The 16,399-nt window shown below is 38.4% G+C and overlaps 1 protein-coding gene and 1 long non-coding RNA gene across 3 annotated transcripts; both read right to left on the bottom strand.

The window, feature by feature from the left end:
* Positions 1–2,222: 2,222 nt before the first annotated feature.
* On the bottom strand, positions 2,223–7,970 carry LOC139215466 (uncharacterized). 2 transcript variants are annotated; one of them, XM_070846438.1, is made up of 8 exons: positions 7,884–7,970; positions 6,196–6,450; positions 5,449–5,718; positions 4,505–4,573; positions 4,113–4,154; positions 3,740–3,853; positions 2,636–2,707; positions 2,223–2,516 (listed from the first exon to the last, which is right to left on the bottom strand). In XM_070846438.1, exons 1-8 carry the CDS (start codon positions 7,957–7,959, stop codon positions 2,362–2,364), a joined length of 1,053 nt encoding a protein of 350 aa, XP_070702539.1. In that variant the 5' UTR covers positions 7,960–7,970; the 3' UTR covers positions 2,223–2,361. The 2 variants fall into 2 exon arrangements, with proteins under 2 accessions (XP_070702539.1, XP_070702540.1); XM_070846439.1 differs by having other exon boundaries at positions 2,636–2,704.
* Positions 7,971–9,497: 1,527 nt separating this feature from the next.
* LOC139216076 (uncharacterized) lies at positions 9,498–10,934 on the bottom strand. The gene is made up of 5 exons (XR_011585541.1): positions 10,869–10,934; positions 10,410–10,472; positions 10,003–10,071; positions 9,821–9,895; positions 9,498–9,626 (listed from the first exon to the last, which is right to left on the bottom strand). It is a non-coding gene; the product is annotated as an uncharacterized lncRNA (long non-coding RNA).
* Positions 10,935–16,399: the final 5,465 nt, after the last annotated feature.

Here is a 16,399-nt window from a genome sequence, read left to right as displayed (position 1 = left end):
TTTCATCCATATAACAGGTCTAGTCTTTGTTTTAGGGGAACACGGATATATTAGAAGGACACCATCCCCCAGTATCTAGTAAGGGGGAGCAAAGGTCAGATCTCCCCGGCCAGGTCAAGCAATTCCCAGCCTCTCGTCTCCAGATAATTGATCACAGATCCGAAGAAGAGAAACACTGACCACTACCAACATCATATGCCCTAAAGGCACATACCAAACACTACATTCATATTTATACTCACTAAAGGCACATATCAGACACTACAAGTGAAAGATTGATGTGAATGTGGAGTCGTTAAAATCCTGTGAAAGACCAAAAGTGAAGCATACGACTGCAATTTATTTGTAGACTTAATAAACTTATATAACTTTAAAAACTACTTTAAAATCTTCTCTCTAACTATGTTATCGTGACCTTCATGCACCTTTATATAAAGTATAATTACTCTTCTGTCGCTGCAGGACGCTTCGCTGCACTATTCCAGTCTGAAGCATGCAGACAAGCCCCGCCCCTCTGGCCGAGGTGGCACGGGATTGGCCAAAGAGGACGTCACATACTCTGCAGTGGCCAGTCGCAAGAAACCAAACGGATCACATGACCTCAGATAAAAGGACTATTTGTTGTTTCACAGCAGTAAAACCTGCTTTGATTTAAAGATTTTCTAAACGTAAAAATATGCCCGTTTTTAGTTTCTGCTATTTCAACAAGTTTATAGACAGGAGTGCATCATGGGACTTTATTTTGGAGAAAATATTTACAGTCATAGAGACAAATAAAGTCTGATGTTTGTCAGTTTAAAAGATCATTTTAAAACCACAAAGATGGTAAAGAACCATTTAGTTTGGTGTGAAACCGCTCAGTGAGCTACATCCTCTCCTCTCCTGCTAGCTAGCGAGCTAACTACGCTACGTCCCCGTGCTAATGTAACGTTATCTGACCGGATGTGTTTTATCAGAGACTCCTTTTATCAGCCATCACCCTCCATCACCCTTCTATCTACCTCTATCCCAGCTTTAGCGCCGCCGGTTAGCTGCACGCCGCTGCAGACGTTTGGGTGTGTCGTCTGTCTGATTACGTATTTTCAACAACAAACTTTCAACTTTCAACTTTCTCGCAAAATGATCTGACAGACATCACGTGTGTGATTCATGGCAAAATTCAACCAGGTTATTTAGTTTTTTAATAAGCTAGCGTGATGTCTTTTTCTTGCATGATCTCTTCTTTCTTCTCTTCTTTGCTTTTAGTTTTCAGAAATTGTTTTTTGCTTCTTTACATTCATTTATTCGCACAAATACACCTCAGGAAAATGTCAAAATGTTACTGTGACTCTGTTACTGTTTGCCAAATGCACATAATGGTAAAAAAGTTTGTTTGTAGTACGTCTCCCTGTTGTTCAAATGTATCTGTCGACAGTTTCTTTTCTTTTTATAAAAAATACGCATATATGGACAAAAAAGCAATAAATAAATAATTTAGAACAAAAGCTAATGTTGTTTGTGGTGCTGAAACATAAATAGTAATAAAATATGTATGTTCAAAAAGTTTGCTAAAGTGTTTTAAACTTTAAAAACGATGATAATCAATAATATAATTAATAACACGGATAATAAATGAAGGAGATGTGCTGGAATAAACATGTTTCATGAAACCAGTCATGAACGCTGTTTTTAAAGTATATAAAAAATATATTAAAGTGAATATTAAAGAGTAAATTATGGAATATTTAATAGGAGCCAGCGGCTAGTTAGCTTAGCTTAGCATAAAGACTGGAAACAGCTACCAGCAGCTTTCAAGTTCACTCACTAACTGAGTTTTCTTGTTTGTCTAAAAAGTCCCAAAATCAAAGCATAAAAACAATTTTCATGATTTTACGAGGTGTAATGTGCCGGACGAGTCACTTCAGGGAGACTCAGCTTGTTGCCTGGCAACCTCGTCGTCTCATTTAACTCTCGGCATTTATTCTTGGCACTTTGGCCGCCGCCATCTTTGATTTTTCTGGAGCCAGAAGTGGCTTTAATTCCCTGAAGACCTCAGCGTCCGATTGGTTAGATTTAGACACGACCCTTCTCTGATTGGTCAATGAACAGGAAGCCCCGCCCCTAAAGCCCCGCCCCCTCTTCCTGGTGTAAACTAGGTTTCATGCAGCCACATCCATGTTAATACAGTCAATGTGTACTTCTGATGTAAATTTCCCTTGAAAGGACGACGTTAAGCAAAATCAGACTCTTTAACAGCAAACGTTTACTTCCAGAAAGATCATTTACATGTATAATTATGATCCTGTGGTTTTATATTTAACATTTCATCCGCCTGCTGTGTGTCAGAGGGCCACGACAGGACGCAGTAGTGTGTGTTTCTGTCTATTTGGCGGCAGGTCTGGTGATGACGGAGGAGTAGATGACGTCGTGGTGGTTCGGATCGGTCCAGTTGGGTCTCTCCCTCCAGTTCTGTCGGCCCAGAGAGGCGTAATGGATCGTCTCCTCCGGCTGAGACGAGCTCTCGTAAAGCACACACTCTACACAGAGAGAGAGAGAGAGAGAGAGAGAGAGAGAGAGAGAGAGACAGGTGTGCTAACAGGTGAGAACACACCTGAGGATTAGTGAAGCATGCAGTGAGAAGGAATGAGGGTTTTACCAGTTTGTGTGTTGGACGTCTTCCACGGCTGCAGCTCGGTGTCCTCGTGCCTCTGAGCTGCTGCTGCTGCTGCTGATGAAACAAAAGAGGATGAACATAAAGATGGCAGCAGTTTCCTCGTATCACTGATCTGTCACAAAAAAATGTTTCGTAATTTCAAATGACTGGCAGGTACAGAAACTATTGGAATGAGACTGAGCTGTAATGGCTGTAATCCTTCGGTGTCTGACAGCATCATGGAAAGGATCCCTGCAGAGAGAGACCTGGAAGATCCTTTTGGTTTAACCACAAACAGCACACACACCAGACTACATTCACTAAAACAGGAATTTTACCTTGCAGGAGTTTTACCAACACAGGAGTGGCTGATCTACTGCTGCCTCTATTGGCTTGTTTGTTTGTGTTACTGTGTGTCACACAAATATTGTGTTGGATCCGAACTAACTCTTTAAAACACCAAAGTCACACAACAACACAAACAAACTAACCGATTAAAGCAGCGGTAGACCATCATTTCCCATGTTAAATCCCTGTTTTTATGAATGTAGTCTGGTGTGTGTGCTGTTTGTGGTTAAACCAAAAGGATCTTCCAGGTCTCTCTCTGTAGGGATCCTTTCCATGATGCTGTCACACACTTAGAATAACACTCTGAGCCTGTCAGTGGATCAAACAAGCTCTTTTAGTGGACCTACTGTGATCAGGTGCAGCTGTCCCAAAGGATCACTTAACCACTCATTCTCGGTTGCCAGCTGAGGCAGTCTACTGGACCAGTTTTTGTGCTTTCAAGTCATTTAAATTTCAAAATATGTAAAACAAAACTTTGTTGTTTAAAAATACCAACGTTATCCTTTAACTGGTTTGAAACGTTTATGGGCTGCAGAAGTTTCTTACTGCTTCAACTTTAAACACAGAGATGTGATATTAAAACCACACATATGGAGGAACACGACTAACGGGACAGGAAATGAATACATGAATGAATTAACTACATAAAATACACAAAGAAATTTTTTAAAAAATCAATTTTCCAGTTTTTCAATTCCAAGAAATGTTTTGTAAAAAAAGAAAAATCTGATGAAACAGACTGAATAAAGAAATAATGACCCGTGCGTCTGTATCTCTTCTTGCTCCTGCACCTCATGCTGGTCAGTAACACACAGACGGCGGCCATGAGGAGGATCATTAACCCCAAACCGACGACGGCGACCATCAGCAGGGCTGAGAGAGACGACAGGCAGAGCAGCCGCTCGTCAAACATTCACAATCATTACATTTGTATTTATTTACCTGCAAAACTTTTTTATTTCTTTTGTTATTTTGCTTATTTATTTGTTTGTATTCATGGTGGTGATCACTTAAGCTTCTATCTATCTATCTATCTATCTATCTATCTATCTATCTATCTATCTATCTATCTATCTATCTATCTATCTATCTATCTATCTATCGGGGGCGGTGAGGGAAGGATGTGACTGACCGTTCTCTGGTCTCTTCTTCTTCTTTTTTATTTCAACCACATCTGACAAACAGAGTAGGAACAACATGAAACAGTTAACAAACTATTGATACGCACACTTTTCATTGTTTTATATTGCAGTGCTGTTTATTTCAATATGAGAAAACATTCTGGTTTTTTTTTTTGATTATTAATATTTAACATTTGACCACCATGAAATTGATTATTTTAAAAAATGCACAAAAATGGTCAAACTGGATGTAACATTTTCCCACATTCATACATTAATCTGTTTATAAGCTTTATAAGAATAAAATAAGCATTTAATCAAAATACAAGCAGTTGATAATTAAATTGAAACTGACTTAAATTATTCTTCATGTTTCTGTTGTACTGATGTAAATGAATCCCACCTGTTTTCATCACAGTGGGTGTTTGGGTCGTGCTGCTGGTTTGCTGGACGCCGGTTGGCTCTGGCTGCACTGATTAATAAGAAAAGAAGTTTTTTTTAGAACAAGTTGTTAACTCCTCTCAAAGCGTAACTACCTGAGCAGAGTGCTTTATGGGTAAGGGATAATGTGCAGGTGTCATCTAGAATCAAGGTGAAGGGGTTCGTTTTACAATAATGATGCTTCATACAGAAGAAATCTATAATTTGGCACAAAATAGTGACTTTAAAATGATTTTATTTAATTAAAAAAGATCCATAGCAGCAGCCATATAGAAATAACAGGCCGTAGTAACTGTCTTATATTATATTATGTTATGTTATATTAAATTAAATTAAATTAAATAAAATAAAATAAAATTAAATTAAATTATATTATATTAAATTAAATTATATTAAATTATGTTATATTAAATTATATTATATCAGTTCATCACACTTAAAATGCAGTTGTATGTTTTAATTCAATAAAACACAGAATGTATGAAAGATGTGGAACATTTCAAAGTTTTGAGAGTTTCTATGTGGATGCATGAATGAAACCTGTGTGGGCGGGTTTGAAGGTTTTTCTCATTCATTTCCATTGTAAACAAACCTTAAATAGAGTTTTAATGGGATTTAAAAGTTGAGTTAAAACCCAGAATGCACTTCCAGTACTTTGGTTAGAAGGTTTGATGGGATTAAAACCCCCAAAACCCAAAATGTTTGGAAAATATGGGACATTTCAAAGTTTGACTGGAGTCTCTAGATGGAAAATGCATGAATGAGTAAATAAAAGTTGAAAAATTCATAGAAAAGCGTCAAAATTCATCAATTCATTTGAAAACATGGATTATTTCGGGACGTATCACATCAAGAACATTAAAAGTAAAAGCACACACTAACTGAGCTGAATGTGGAACCACCCACCTGTCAGGACGGTGAGTCTGCCCACCACCTTCTTGTTGCACAGGTAGACTCCGGCGTCGTTTGGATGCAGGTCCCGGATCTGCAGGGCGCCGTTCTCGTAGCTGAGCCGACCCCCCTCCCTCTCTGGTCTCGCCGTACCGTTTTTGAACCAGGTGAAGATGACCTCCTGCCTCCCTCCTTCCCTCCGCTGATAAAACCACTTCTTTTTGGGTCTGGAGGTGCTGCAGGGGAGCAGCAGCGTCCAGCCTGCAGACACCATGAAGTCACGGCCTGGGGGGGGGGGCAGAAACAAAGAGGAACTATGGGTATTTATCATTGTGTCTCTCAGCAGGTGGTACATGAAACATTATGAGCCTAAACCACAGAGTGTAAGAGACCAGATCAGAGATTGTGGAGCAATCAAAGCCAACATTTGGCAAAAATCTGCGTTTAGTCTCCAGTTCGGATTTAAAAGTTCACTTTTGTACATTTTGAGGTGGTGTGTGTGTGTGTGTGTGTGTGTGTGTGTGTGTGTGTGTGTGTGTGTGACAAATTCAGACTGCAGGAATCCTCTTTTAGAAAAATATCATGTAAAAGCTCCTTCATAATAATTTTCAGTCACTTATCAGACAGAGAAAACACACAAAAATACACCTTAATATTTGTTTTGTCAGGATAATTGTCAACAGCTTTACACTTTAAAGGCACACTTGTACATGTGTCCCTCACTCCCATGATGCACCACTCTCGGCTCCGCCCCCAGCGCACCTGTCAGCACCTGCAGCTCGGCCACCAGCCTCTGGTTGCAGCGGTACTCCCCGCTGTCGGAGTCGTCCAGCTGCAGGAGGTGCAGGCCGCCGCCGGGCAGCAGCAGGTAGCGAGTGCCGTCCTCACTGCTGCTGTAGTCCTCCAGTAGGGTCACCGGGACCTTCCTGTCCTGGTGGGTCCAGACCACATCGGGGTCGTCAAGGCCTCCACACGGCAGGCTGACGTGGTGATCCTCAGGGACCGAGAACCGGATCACTGGCAGAGGACAGAAACAGGAACCCTCATCTCTTTATTTCACCATGTTTAATTTCACTTTTATTGGCTGCAATGGCTGCAACGTGATCCTTTGGGACAACTGCACCTGATCACAGTAGGTCCACTAAAAGAGCTTGTTTGATCCACTGACAGGCTCAGAGTGTTATTCTAAGTGTGTGACAGCATCATGGAAAGGATCCCTACAGAGAGAGACCTGGAAGATCCTTTTGGTTTAACCACAAACAGCTGTTATATCGCTCTCTGCACACACACCAGACTCCATTCACTAAAACAGGGATTTAACATGGGAGTTTCTGGTCTACTGCTGCTTCGATCGGTTAGTTTGTTTGTGTTGTGGTGTGACTTTGGTGTTTTAAAGGGTTTGTTCAGATCCAACACAATACTTGTGCAACACACAATAGCACAAACAAACAAGCCAATAGAGGCAGCAGTAGATCAGCCACTCCTGTGTTCTTCAAGGTAAAATTACTGTTTTTGTGAATGGAGTCTGGTGTGTTAGCAGAGCTCGCTCTCTACCAAAAGGCTCGTTATATCGCTCTCTGCAAACACACCAGACTCCATTCACAAAAACAGGGATTTTACTTTGCAGAACACAGGCATTGCTGATCTATCGCCGCCTTGATCAGTTTGTTTATTGTGTGTCTCACAAATGTTGTGTTGGATCCAAAGTAACCCTTTAAAACACCACACACACAACAACACAAACAAACTAACTGATCAAGACACCGGTAGACCAGAAATCACTGTGTAAAATTAATGTTTTTTTCAATGGAGTCTGGTGGCTTTGGACTGTGCTCACTTTAACTACTTTATATTCTGTTGGGTTTTCATGTTTCCACTGGAAATATTCTGAATGTCCTTTGTGCATCACGTTATCCACATGTAACCCGACATTTGACTGCTCATGGTCAGTTTTTAGCCGTGTTTCCTCTTTTATCTGCCTTCCCTCTTTTATCTCATGGGAACATGTTGCCCAGCCGGCCCCAAAATAACAACGCAGGAAACATACAGTCAGACAGAAATAGACGTAAGAGCTGGGTGCCAAATACTTGTTTTCTTTTTCACATTTAGTTCATTTAAAAAATAATATTGTCCGCTATTTGAGGTTTAGTGTACATAAAGTGTTGTTTGAGAAAGATTTATATCACAATTAAACTGAATATAATGACTTTTTTGCAGCTGTAAAGAAACTGAAAACCTATTTTTTTTTCATCGCAACAAACTTCTTTACATTTCCTAAACTTATTCTGATGCATTTAAGGTCTCAAAGTGTAAAAGTTAAATTAAGAAAACTCTGAATCAGTGCACATATACAGAACTGACAGAAAACAGTGATACAATAATAAAACCAAACACAGACGTGCTGAATATAGTAAAATATGTAGATATAGGAGCACGAGGTCCTTCGGTACCTGTGGAGTTTTCCCTGCAGAGGATCAGGACCGTGTGCAGGAACCAGACGTGACAGACGATCATGAAACTGAGCATCTTCAGGTGAAAAGCAGACGTCAGACTGTGGAACTTCAGTGTGTGGGACGCTCTTCATCCCTGCTGCTCCTCTTCCTCTTCCTGGGAACCACAGAGCGTCATCCTGCTTTTCCTGCTTCCGTGTTCCAAAACGATCAAGATTTACCCGCTTTTCCTCGCAATAATCACTTTTCACTATTTTCACCATTTTTACAAACCAAACTGCCTCTTTTTAGTTATTTTCTGTCTCTTTTTAGTTATTTTCTGTCTCTTTTTAGTCATTTCTGTCTCCTTTTAGTCATTTCTGTCTCTTTTTAGTTATTTTCTGTCTCTTTTTAGTTATTTTCTGTCTCTTTAGTCATTTTCTGTCTCTTTTTAGTCATTTCTGTCTCCTTTTAGTCATTTTCTGTCTCTTTTTAGTTATTTCTGTCTCTTTCTAGTTATTTTCTGTCTCTTTCTAATTATTTTCTCTCTTTCTAGTTATTTTCTGCCTCTTTCTAGTTATTTTCTGTCTCTTTCTAGTTATTTTCTGCCTCTTTCTAGTCATTTTCTGTCTCTTTCTAGTTATTTTCTCTCTTTCTAGTTATTTTCTGCCTCTTTCTAGTTATTTTCTGTCTCTTTCTAGTTATTTTCTGCCTCTTTCTAGTCATTTTCTGTCTCTTTCTAGTTATTTTCTGTCTCTTTCTAATTATTTTCTCTCTTTCTAGTTATTTTCTGCCTCTTTCTAGTTATTTTCTGTCTCTTTTTAGTTATTTTCTGTCTCTTTTTAGTCATTTTCTGTCTCTTTTTAGTCATTTCTGTCTCTTTTTAGTCATTTTGTGTGAAACCTGCTCCACTGGTGGTGTGAACAATCAGAGATCATAATCAGAAGATGCATTCACACTTTACCCAAGTGACTCAGAGAAGACGGTTCAACGTGGTGTAACGATGAAAAGGTCAAAACTCGACTCATTCAGCAACACGCTAAAAATAAAGAGAGGAAGTGGGTACGTCCGCTATCAAAGCTGTTTACAACAACATTATTTACATGTAACATTTAGTACAGAGGTGATTTTAGAAACAGGAAGAGGAGGCAGACCAGCTTTGATGTAGTTTGATGTTCTGTCTCATTGTTTAATGCACAAATGAATCATAAAAATCTAAAATTAAACTGTAAATTCAGCAACTTTCCAGATGACGAAGTTAATTTTGGGAAACAAACAGAAGCAAACTCAGTTTAGCTGATCGACCTTACATGGAACATTTATATTATATAATATTATAAATAAAATAACATTTCAATTTCATTTAGACTCAAACAAGGAAAAAAAAAAGGTAAAAACAGGAGAAACATGACAAATGAACACAAAATAGAAAATATAGAAATAATATATTGACATAGAAGAAATGATGTTTATATAAAACAGCTGATTTTTCTTCTTGTTAGTTCACTCAGTGTCATTTTCATGAAGCTTCAAGGCTCTTTTGCAACATAAAATGTCAAACAAAGAACATTTTTCATGCAAAATTAAACATTTCGTTTGTCTTAGTTTGATTTCACATGTGAAACATGTTAAAAGTCACGTGTGCTTTTTCCTTTAAAGCCCTTTAAAAGCCGTTTGACCAACATCTCAGCTTTTTTATTCACATTATTTTCTTATTCTAAGCACCTTTATGTCGATGATGGTCGTCGCTGTTTACGGACGAACCTGCGAATCAAGAAAAAAAAAGTTCTTTCATTATTGTTTTATAATATATATAATGATAATATTATATTTTATTATTATTCATCTTTATTATGTTTGTTTCTATTATCTCCAGTTTTACATTTAATCTGCTATTTTACAGATTTACAGATTCGACACCGTGCAAGACAAAATGAGGTTGTAATGATTTAAGTTACCTTAATAATGAGCATTTCCACCAGTAACCTTGTAGGTGATCAGGCAATAAGGGGAATCAACAGGTGCAAATGTGCCTGTTGGGAGAAATTAAATATAAAATACATAAAGTGTGTGTGTGACCAGGACTATATCACCAGAGGGTTTCCTTCGATGCTGAAATATCTGAGTTTAAATGATTTACCGGTCATCTTCTCCGCTGGAGGAAGGTCGGGGATGGTGGAATACGTGGGATCATTTAGGTTTGATCCATCTGTTAAAACATTTAACTTAACATCAACTCACGATTGATCTGTTTTATAGATAAAGCCAGACGCCTAAACATAACCAAACAGCAGCAGCTTCAAAAAGTCTGCATGCCTGCAGCAGTAGGAGCTTTCTATCGAGCACAAATGTTGTTTGCAGGAAGAAGTAAAGAAACTAAACTTGTTTAAAGCACTGTTGTTTTGTGAGACTCAGAAAAATTAGATGTGTTTTTGTGGATGAAAGCATGACAAAGCAGATTGTGGTGTTTAATTTCACATCAGTGTTGTTCTCATTAGAAACAGGAAGTGCTTTTTTTATAAAAAAGGAACTGCTCTTATTTCTCACCATTTGTGGGTTGAGACTCCAATCGATCGTGAATCTCCTCATAGACGTTTGTGTCTTCACTTCCTGTGACGGAAAAAAAAAAGATCTTACTAGTGACAAAATTAGAAAAACCCTCTCACCTTGTTTGTGACATCAGAAACAAAGCAGAGAAGATACTTTTAAATAACGGATATTTAAAAGTGGTTGTAGACGATAAATTAACAAAACATATTGTTAATTCTGTATATAGAAAATATATACTGTAAAAAATATGGTAAATATTTCTACTATATTTTCCTGCTTACATTTAAAACATTTCCAGGGCACATTTTCTTTTTTTTCCTCTTTGACTTTGAAATATATATAAACATCTCACACACACATGTATTAGTGCATATTCTCACATTTGCATTTATTAAAATGTTATATTATTATTGTTGTTTTTATCATATGTTTTTTTCTGGGTCAGATTTTATTCACCTTGTTTTTTAAGCCTGTGTTTCCTGATAAAGTAGATGATGGTGATGAGGATGATGAAGATGATGAGTAGGGGGACAGTTACTTTCATCACCAAACTAAAATGTGGTTGTTGCTCTTCAGGAGTCACTGGAAGACAAGACGACAGCACATTTCATGTTAGCGCGACCGTTTATAAATCAGAAAGATGCAGAAAAGCTGATTCACTGTTACCACTGAGAGACTCAGTCAAAACTCCTGCTGCTGGTTTATTGGAGGTTTGATGAAGAAAATCAAGGTTGCAGCCAAAACATGGACATCTTACCTGCAGATATCAAGAACGCCAGCTCACTAAAGATCTTTAAAACAAAGCTAAAGACTTATTTTTTGCCTGCTTTTCACTTGATGCCTGTAAGTTAGTTTATGAAACCTGCTATAAAAATAGAGTTGACTGTTATTTGTATTACTAATAAACAGCAGCTGGATCTGTAGCGTCGAACTGATGCTACAGTGGATTTATTGTGAACTCTGATGAGAATTTAACAAACAAATAACATTTAAATGATGTTTTTCTTCTAAGTCTGTCTTTGTTTTGTGGTTGTCGTCCTACCTTTGTTTACCGCTGGTGTAGAAGTTGTTATTGTCTTCGCTGAAGTTTCTTCAGTACTTTTATTTAAGTCTGGAGTCTTTCTACGTCCTGTGTGGGGCAGAGAGAAGACTGAGTCCAGTATGACAAACAGTTTCACCATTTGATTGACAGCATTCACATTAAATTCATCCACCATTTATGACCAGTCACAACCGTAAATCTATATTACAGTGATCAGATATCTCTTTAGGGCGGGGCTACCTGCTGACTAACCAATCAGAGATGGTCTCTGTGGACTGTCACTTCTGGCTCCAAAAAAAACAAAATGGCGACGGCCATGAAGCCGAACACGCTGCTTCAAAACGTGGACACGTCCACTTCAGTGACAGATCATGATTTGGGACGGACGGTCAGTTAAATGTTTTTATGTTACAACAGCTTCCATAAAAAGTATCGTGTCAAGACGTTTCCGTTGTAGTAATAATAATAATATTATTTAATATAAACTTTGAGAATATTCATGTGTTAATGTGAGATTGTGGACTAGAAACACATGCACAGAATAATTTAATCCTCCCTCTTCCTCTCTCTTGCCTTTCTTGTTTTTTTCTTTCAGGTTTCTTGTTACCATTTTTTTTCTTTGCCGTCGTCGTGTCTGTGTTTGATGCTGCTGTTGGTCTTGTAGCAGTTGTTGGTGTAGGTTTAGACGTTGTTGCTGGAGGTGTTTGGACCGCTGTGGGTGACAGTCCGTTACCTTCAGGGTGAGAAAGACACGTACAACATATAATACAGGATGTTAAGATGCACTTTATCAGTTCTCACCACATAGTTGAACACAGACGATGTTGTTTGCTCCACTTGTGAGACTGAAAACGAAGCTAACTTACATAACTAGAAGTTTGTCTGCTAGCAAAAATGCTAAAAAGGTAGAAACCAGCCTGTGACTTCTGAAAAACAGAAAATTTAATCAGAAAGATTTGTTAACTTTCATATTTCAGTTTTATTTTGTTATTATTATTATCAGTTTTCAGTGGCAGTCTGGTTACGTTTAGGCACCAAAACCACTCTGTTATGTTGAGGAAAAGATCATGGTTTGGATTAAAGTGAGTCAAATTTAAATATAATAGGTAGAGTACATTAAACACAAAATAATCTGCCTTTAATCTCCCACTTCTTTTCACTATATAAGTGGTTTTCTTGTTAGCTACTGTTAAAATGCACTTTTTAATGTGTTTCCAACATAAATGTGAGTCCCCAGTGTGTCAAAGCAGCAGGCTGAAAACCTCAATCTGCCTCGCTGTCCGCCATCGCTATGTGGCTAACGCTAGCTCTGCTAATAAGACGTCAAAGGTGCGAACAGAGCAGCAGGTTGAACCCAACAACAGCCTTCATGTCCTGTGACCATCTGCATCACTTCATTATTGTGCGGATGAATTTATGTTTATCAAAGAAAAGGGAAACATTTAACTCAGAGACGTGACTTTGAAACAGGAAGAGATTACAGAAAGCAGAAGAGTTTTATTAAAGTCAGATGTTACCTTGTGGGATCACCTTCAGTTTCACAGCTGGTCCATTATTACAGAAGTATCGTCCAGAGTCTGAGACTTGAACTTTGTTAATGTGAAGTGATTTATCTGCCAAAGACGAGTATCGTTTGTAAGGGTCATTGGGTCTTATATCCCGTTCACCATCAATTATAAATATGTCGACTTTATTTCCATTAATCTCTCTGCTCCACGTCACTTTACCCTCCACAGAGTGAGGACACGGCAGAGAGACTTGGCCCTTTTCCACAGATTGTTTATGGATTATTTCTGCAAGAGAAAACCACATTTCAAATAAATAAGCTGAGCGATCATCGGATGTGACCTGGATGAATTTAAACGTGGTTTTGGTACTTTAAATTATAACCAGAGACTAAAGCCACGTTCCTCTAAGCATCTGCTCGAGTGAAAGTTCAACCAAATTTAAACTCGGTTAACTTCGTCTTTCTGACTGAGAACTCCACTCTGTGTAACCAGCAACAAGCAAGCAAGCGTCTGATAAAATGAGAATATGAGCTCAGGTAAGGTGCTGTTTGGTCACATGATCAATACTCTGACTGAAACAAGGCTTCATTACAGGTAGCTAAAATAACAAAAATATACAAACAGCAGCATTAAAGTGATGAGGACTAGATATGAGAGCAGAGGAGTCCTTACCTGCAGACACAAAGCAACACAGAGTTGAAGCCAACAGACTGCTGAAGACGAGCGCCTTCATCTTTGTGCTGGCTGACAAACAGAGAACAGGAAGTCATCTGTGTGCAGACGTGCGTTTTTCTAATGAAACCCATTGTCAATGTATTCTGTGGTAAATGAACGCTGATGCTGATGGTCACACGCAATACAGGAAGTCACTTAGTGGTTACAGGCACTGGAGAAAGATTTAACTATTATCATTTTAGAACTTGTTTCATATTAACTCTCCCAGTTTTTTATTTTATCTATCATTATTGTTATTTCTAATTTTATCTAAGTCCATTTTTACTTACTTTGAGTGTCTTTAGACCCTTTAAATATATTGGAAATGTCCCTTTACAGCTTTTATCCTTGACTTTAACTCCTTCCTGCTGCAGTCATGTGACCCAGTGACCATTTCCAAAATGTTGGTTCACCTGATTTAAACAACCAGCTGATTTTAAACAGTTTTAGTCATTAAAAGGTGAGTTTCAGACAGTTTAACACGTCTAATCCTGTCCTAGATTATATGAACCTGTCCTGACTGTTTTAGGAAACAGTTTATATGAAACAGCTTCTAGAAATAAAGCTGTGACATATTTAATATTTCAGATCTTGGACAGTCGGGGTGGTATCTCCAAAATAATTTTACTTAAAGGAGAAAAGGGTTAAAGTAACTTTATTTATAATAATATTCCTGTCGTGTCTGATTGTATGTGCGTCCTTTAAACCCCTTTGATACACCATAGATACAGAAATATAGATTATGCGTCTATGTGTCTGCTAAGATCTGTTAGTGAACCCTAGTGAGAGATGCAGACCTCACCACAAACGGACTTTAACACTTTTGTGAAATTTCATGAAATTTGGTTTTTGTTATGAACATGAGAAACTGGATGTGAAACTGGTTATGTGTTGGCATTAAATTCAGTTACTGAAGGTGAAACTGATCCTGAACCAGCTGAAGAGACCACAGGGACACGCAGGCTGTGATCTCTGAACAGGAAACATCACTCTGAGTAAAGACCGCCGTCCGTGAACAACCTGATGCGTCTTCTTAACGTAGCCGAGTGTGTTAAACTGCAACCATCGATGGAGAGACACGGGAATGACAGATAAGATAAGATAAGATAACGTTTATTGATCCCTCAGTGGGGAAAATTTGCTGTTACAGCAGCTCAAGGGGACAGACACACAGTTAAAGAAATAGAAAATTAAATCAACATAATATATACAGAGGAAAACCTTATATACACAAAGAAACATTATGTACACTGAATACAATAATTACAAAGAAACAACAACAGAGTGGGAAGGGATGAAACATGATGTGGATTATTGCACAGTTATATAATAATAATAATAATAATAATAATAATAAAGTGCATTAGGTGGTGGTTCTGCTTGTGATTGGTGCAGCAGGCTATAATGCAGCTTTGTACAGTCTGACTGCAGTCGGGATGAAGGACCTGATGAGATATGATGAGAGCATATGAACAATAAAAGATGAGGATGAAGAAACTGGAAATTCAAGTAATGTTCAAATATCACAAAATGAGACACAAAATGACCATAAAGAGACAAAAATGACCACAAAGAGGCGCAAAATGACCACTAAAAGACAACAAATGACTAGAAAGAGGCACAAAACACCCACAAGGAGGCACAACATAACTACAGAGCCAAAAAATGAGCACAAAGAGGCACAACATGTCGACAGACTCAAAATGAGCACACAAACAAATGTGTTCTGTATTTGTATTCAGTCTACTATATAATGGTAAAGCAGTCTGAACAGAGTACTTTTATTTTAACTACATTTTCCAGATTATACCCCCATACTTTTACTGAAGCAGGACTTTTACATGTGACACTATTTTTATAGTTTAGTGTTTTCAGTTTCATAATAAAGCATCTAAAAACATCCTCCACCTGTGCACAAGGTGGTTTACCAAACTTTTACTTTGCCTGGCTTTTTTTTTTCTGCATAACGCACTGTTCATGGTTCAAAAGCAGTGAGCAGCTTGTCTCTATATCTCTATATCTCTGTGCATGTGACAAATAAAAAGAAGTTTTAAACCTTGATGTGATTTTTACATTCTGATGCAGATGTAGCACATAAATCTGGGCTGGTGCATGTGTATTTGAAATGCAAAAGACGCCCTAAGTCATGCAAGTCTCTGCTCAAAACACCTGCTCCGTCCCCTAATGGTGTTTAACTGCTTCAAGCATAAACTATAATGGAAACAGTTGAGGTTGAGGCTGCTGGTGGGGGCTCCAGTCTGTCCTTAAACGCCCCTCACTGCAGTTATGTAACAGCTCCTCTTCTCCACATTACAAATTAGAGTCCCCCCGCTGCAGGAGAGATTATTTGAACAATATGCAGCATCAACTGATTTAGTTTTGTAACGCAGAAACGTTTTATTTCTCGCCTACACCGTCGTAACGCAGTGTTATTTTCCGCAACGCTTGAATCAACGTGACTTCTACTGTAACTGCCAGTTTTTTTTGCACTGGTGAACCGTGATTGGCTGGCACGCATGTCAATTAAAAGCTGAGCAAGTTCATTGGCTGGCTATACCTGTCAATCAAAATCCTCTCTTTCGATTGGACCAAATCATCTTTAAAACACTCTCTGCCCCCCGCCCTCAATCATAGGTTAACTACGCCCAATCGCGCCCTCCGAGTCATCCCATTGGCTCTTAACCTCGTCAATCACAGAACCCTTTGCTGTCATTGGCTGCTCT

This window comes from Pempheris klunzingeri, chromosome 16, assembly GCF_042242105.1.
Source record: "Pempheris klunzingeri isolate RE-2024b chromosome 16, fPemKlu1.hap1, whole genome shotgun sequence".
NCBI classification, from domain to species: domain Eukaryota; kingdom Metazoa; phylum Chordata; class Actinopteri; order Acropomatiformes; family Pempheridae; genus Pempheris; species Pempheris klunzingeri.
Note: the sequence above shows the minus strand (reverse complement) of the source record. Positions and strands in the feature narration are given on the sequence as shown.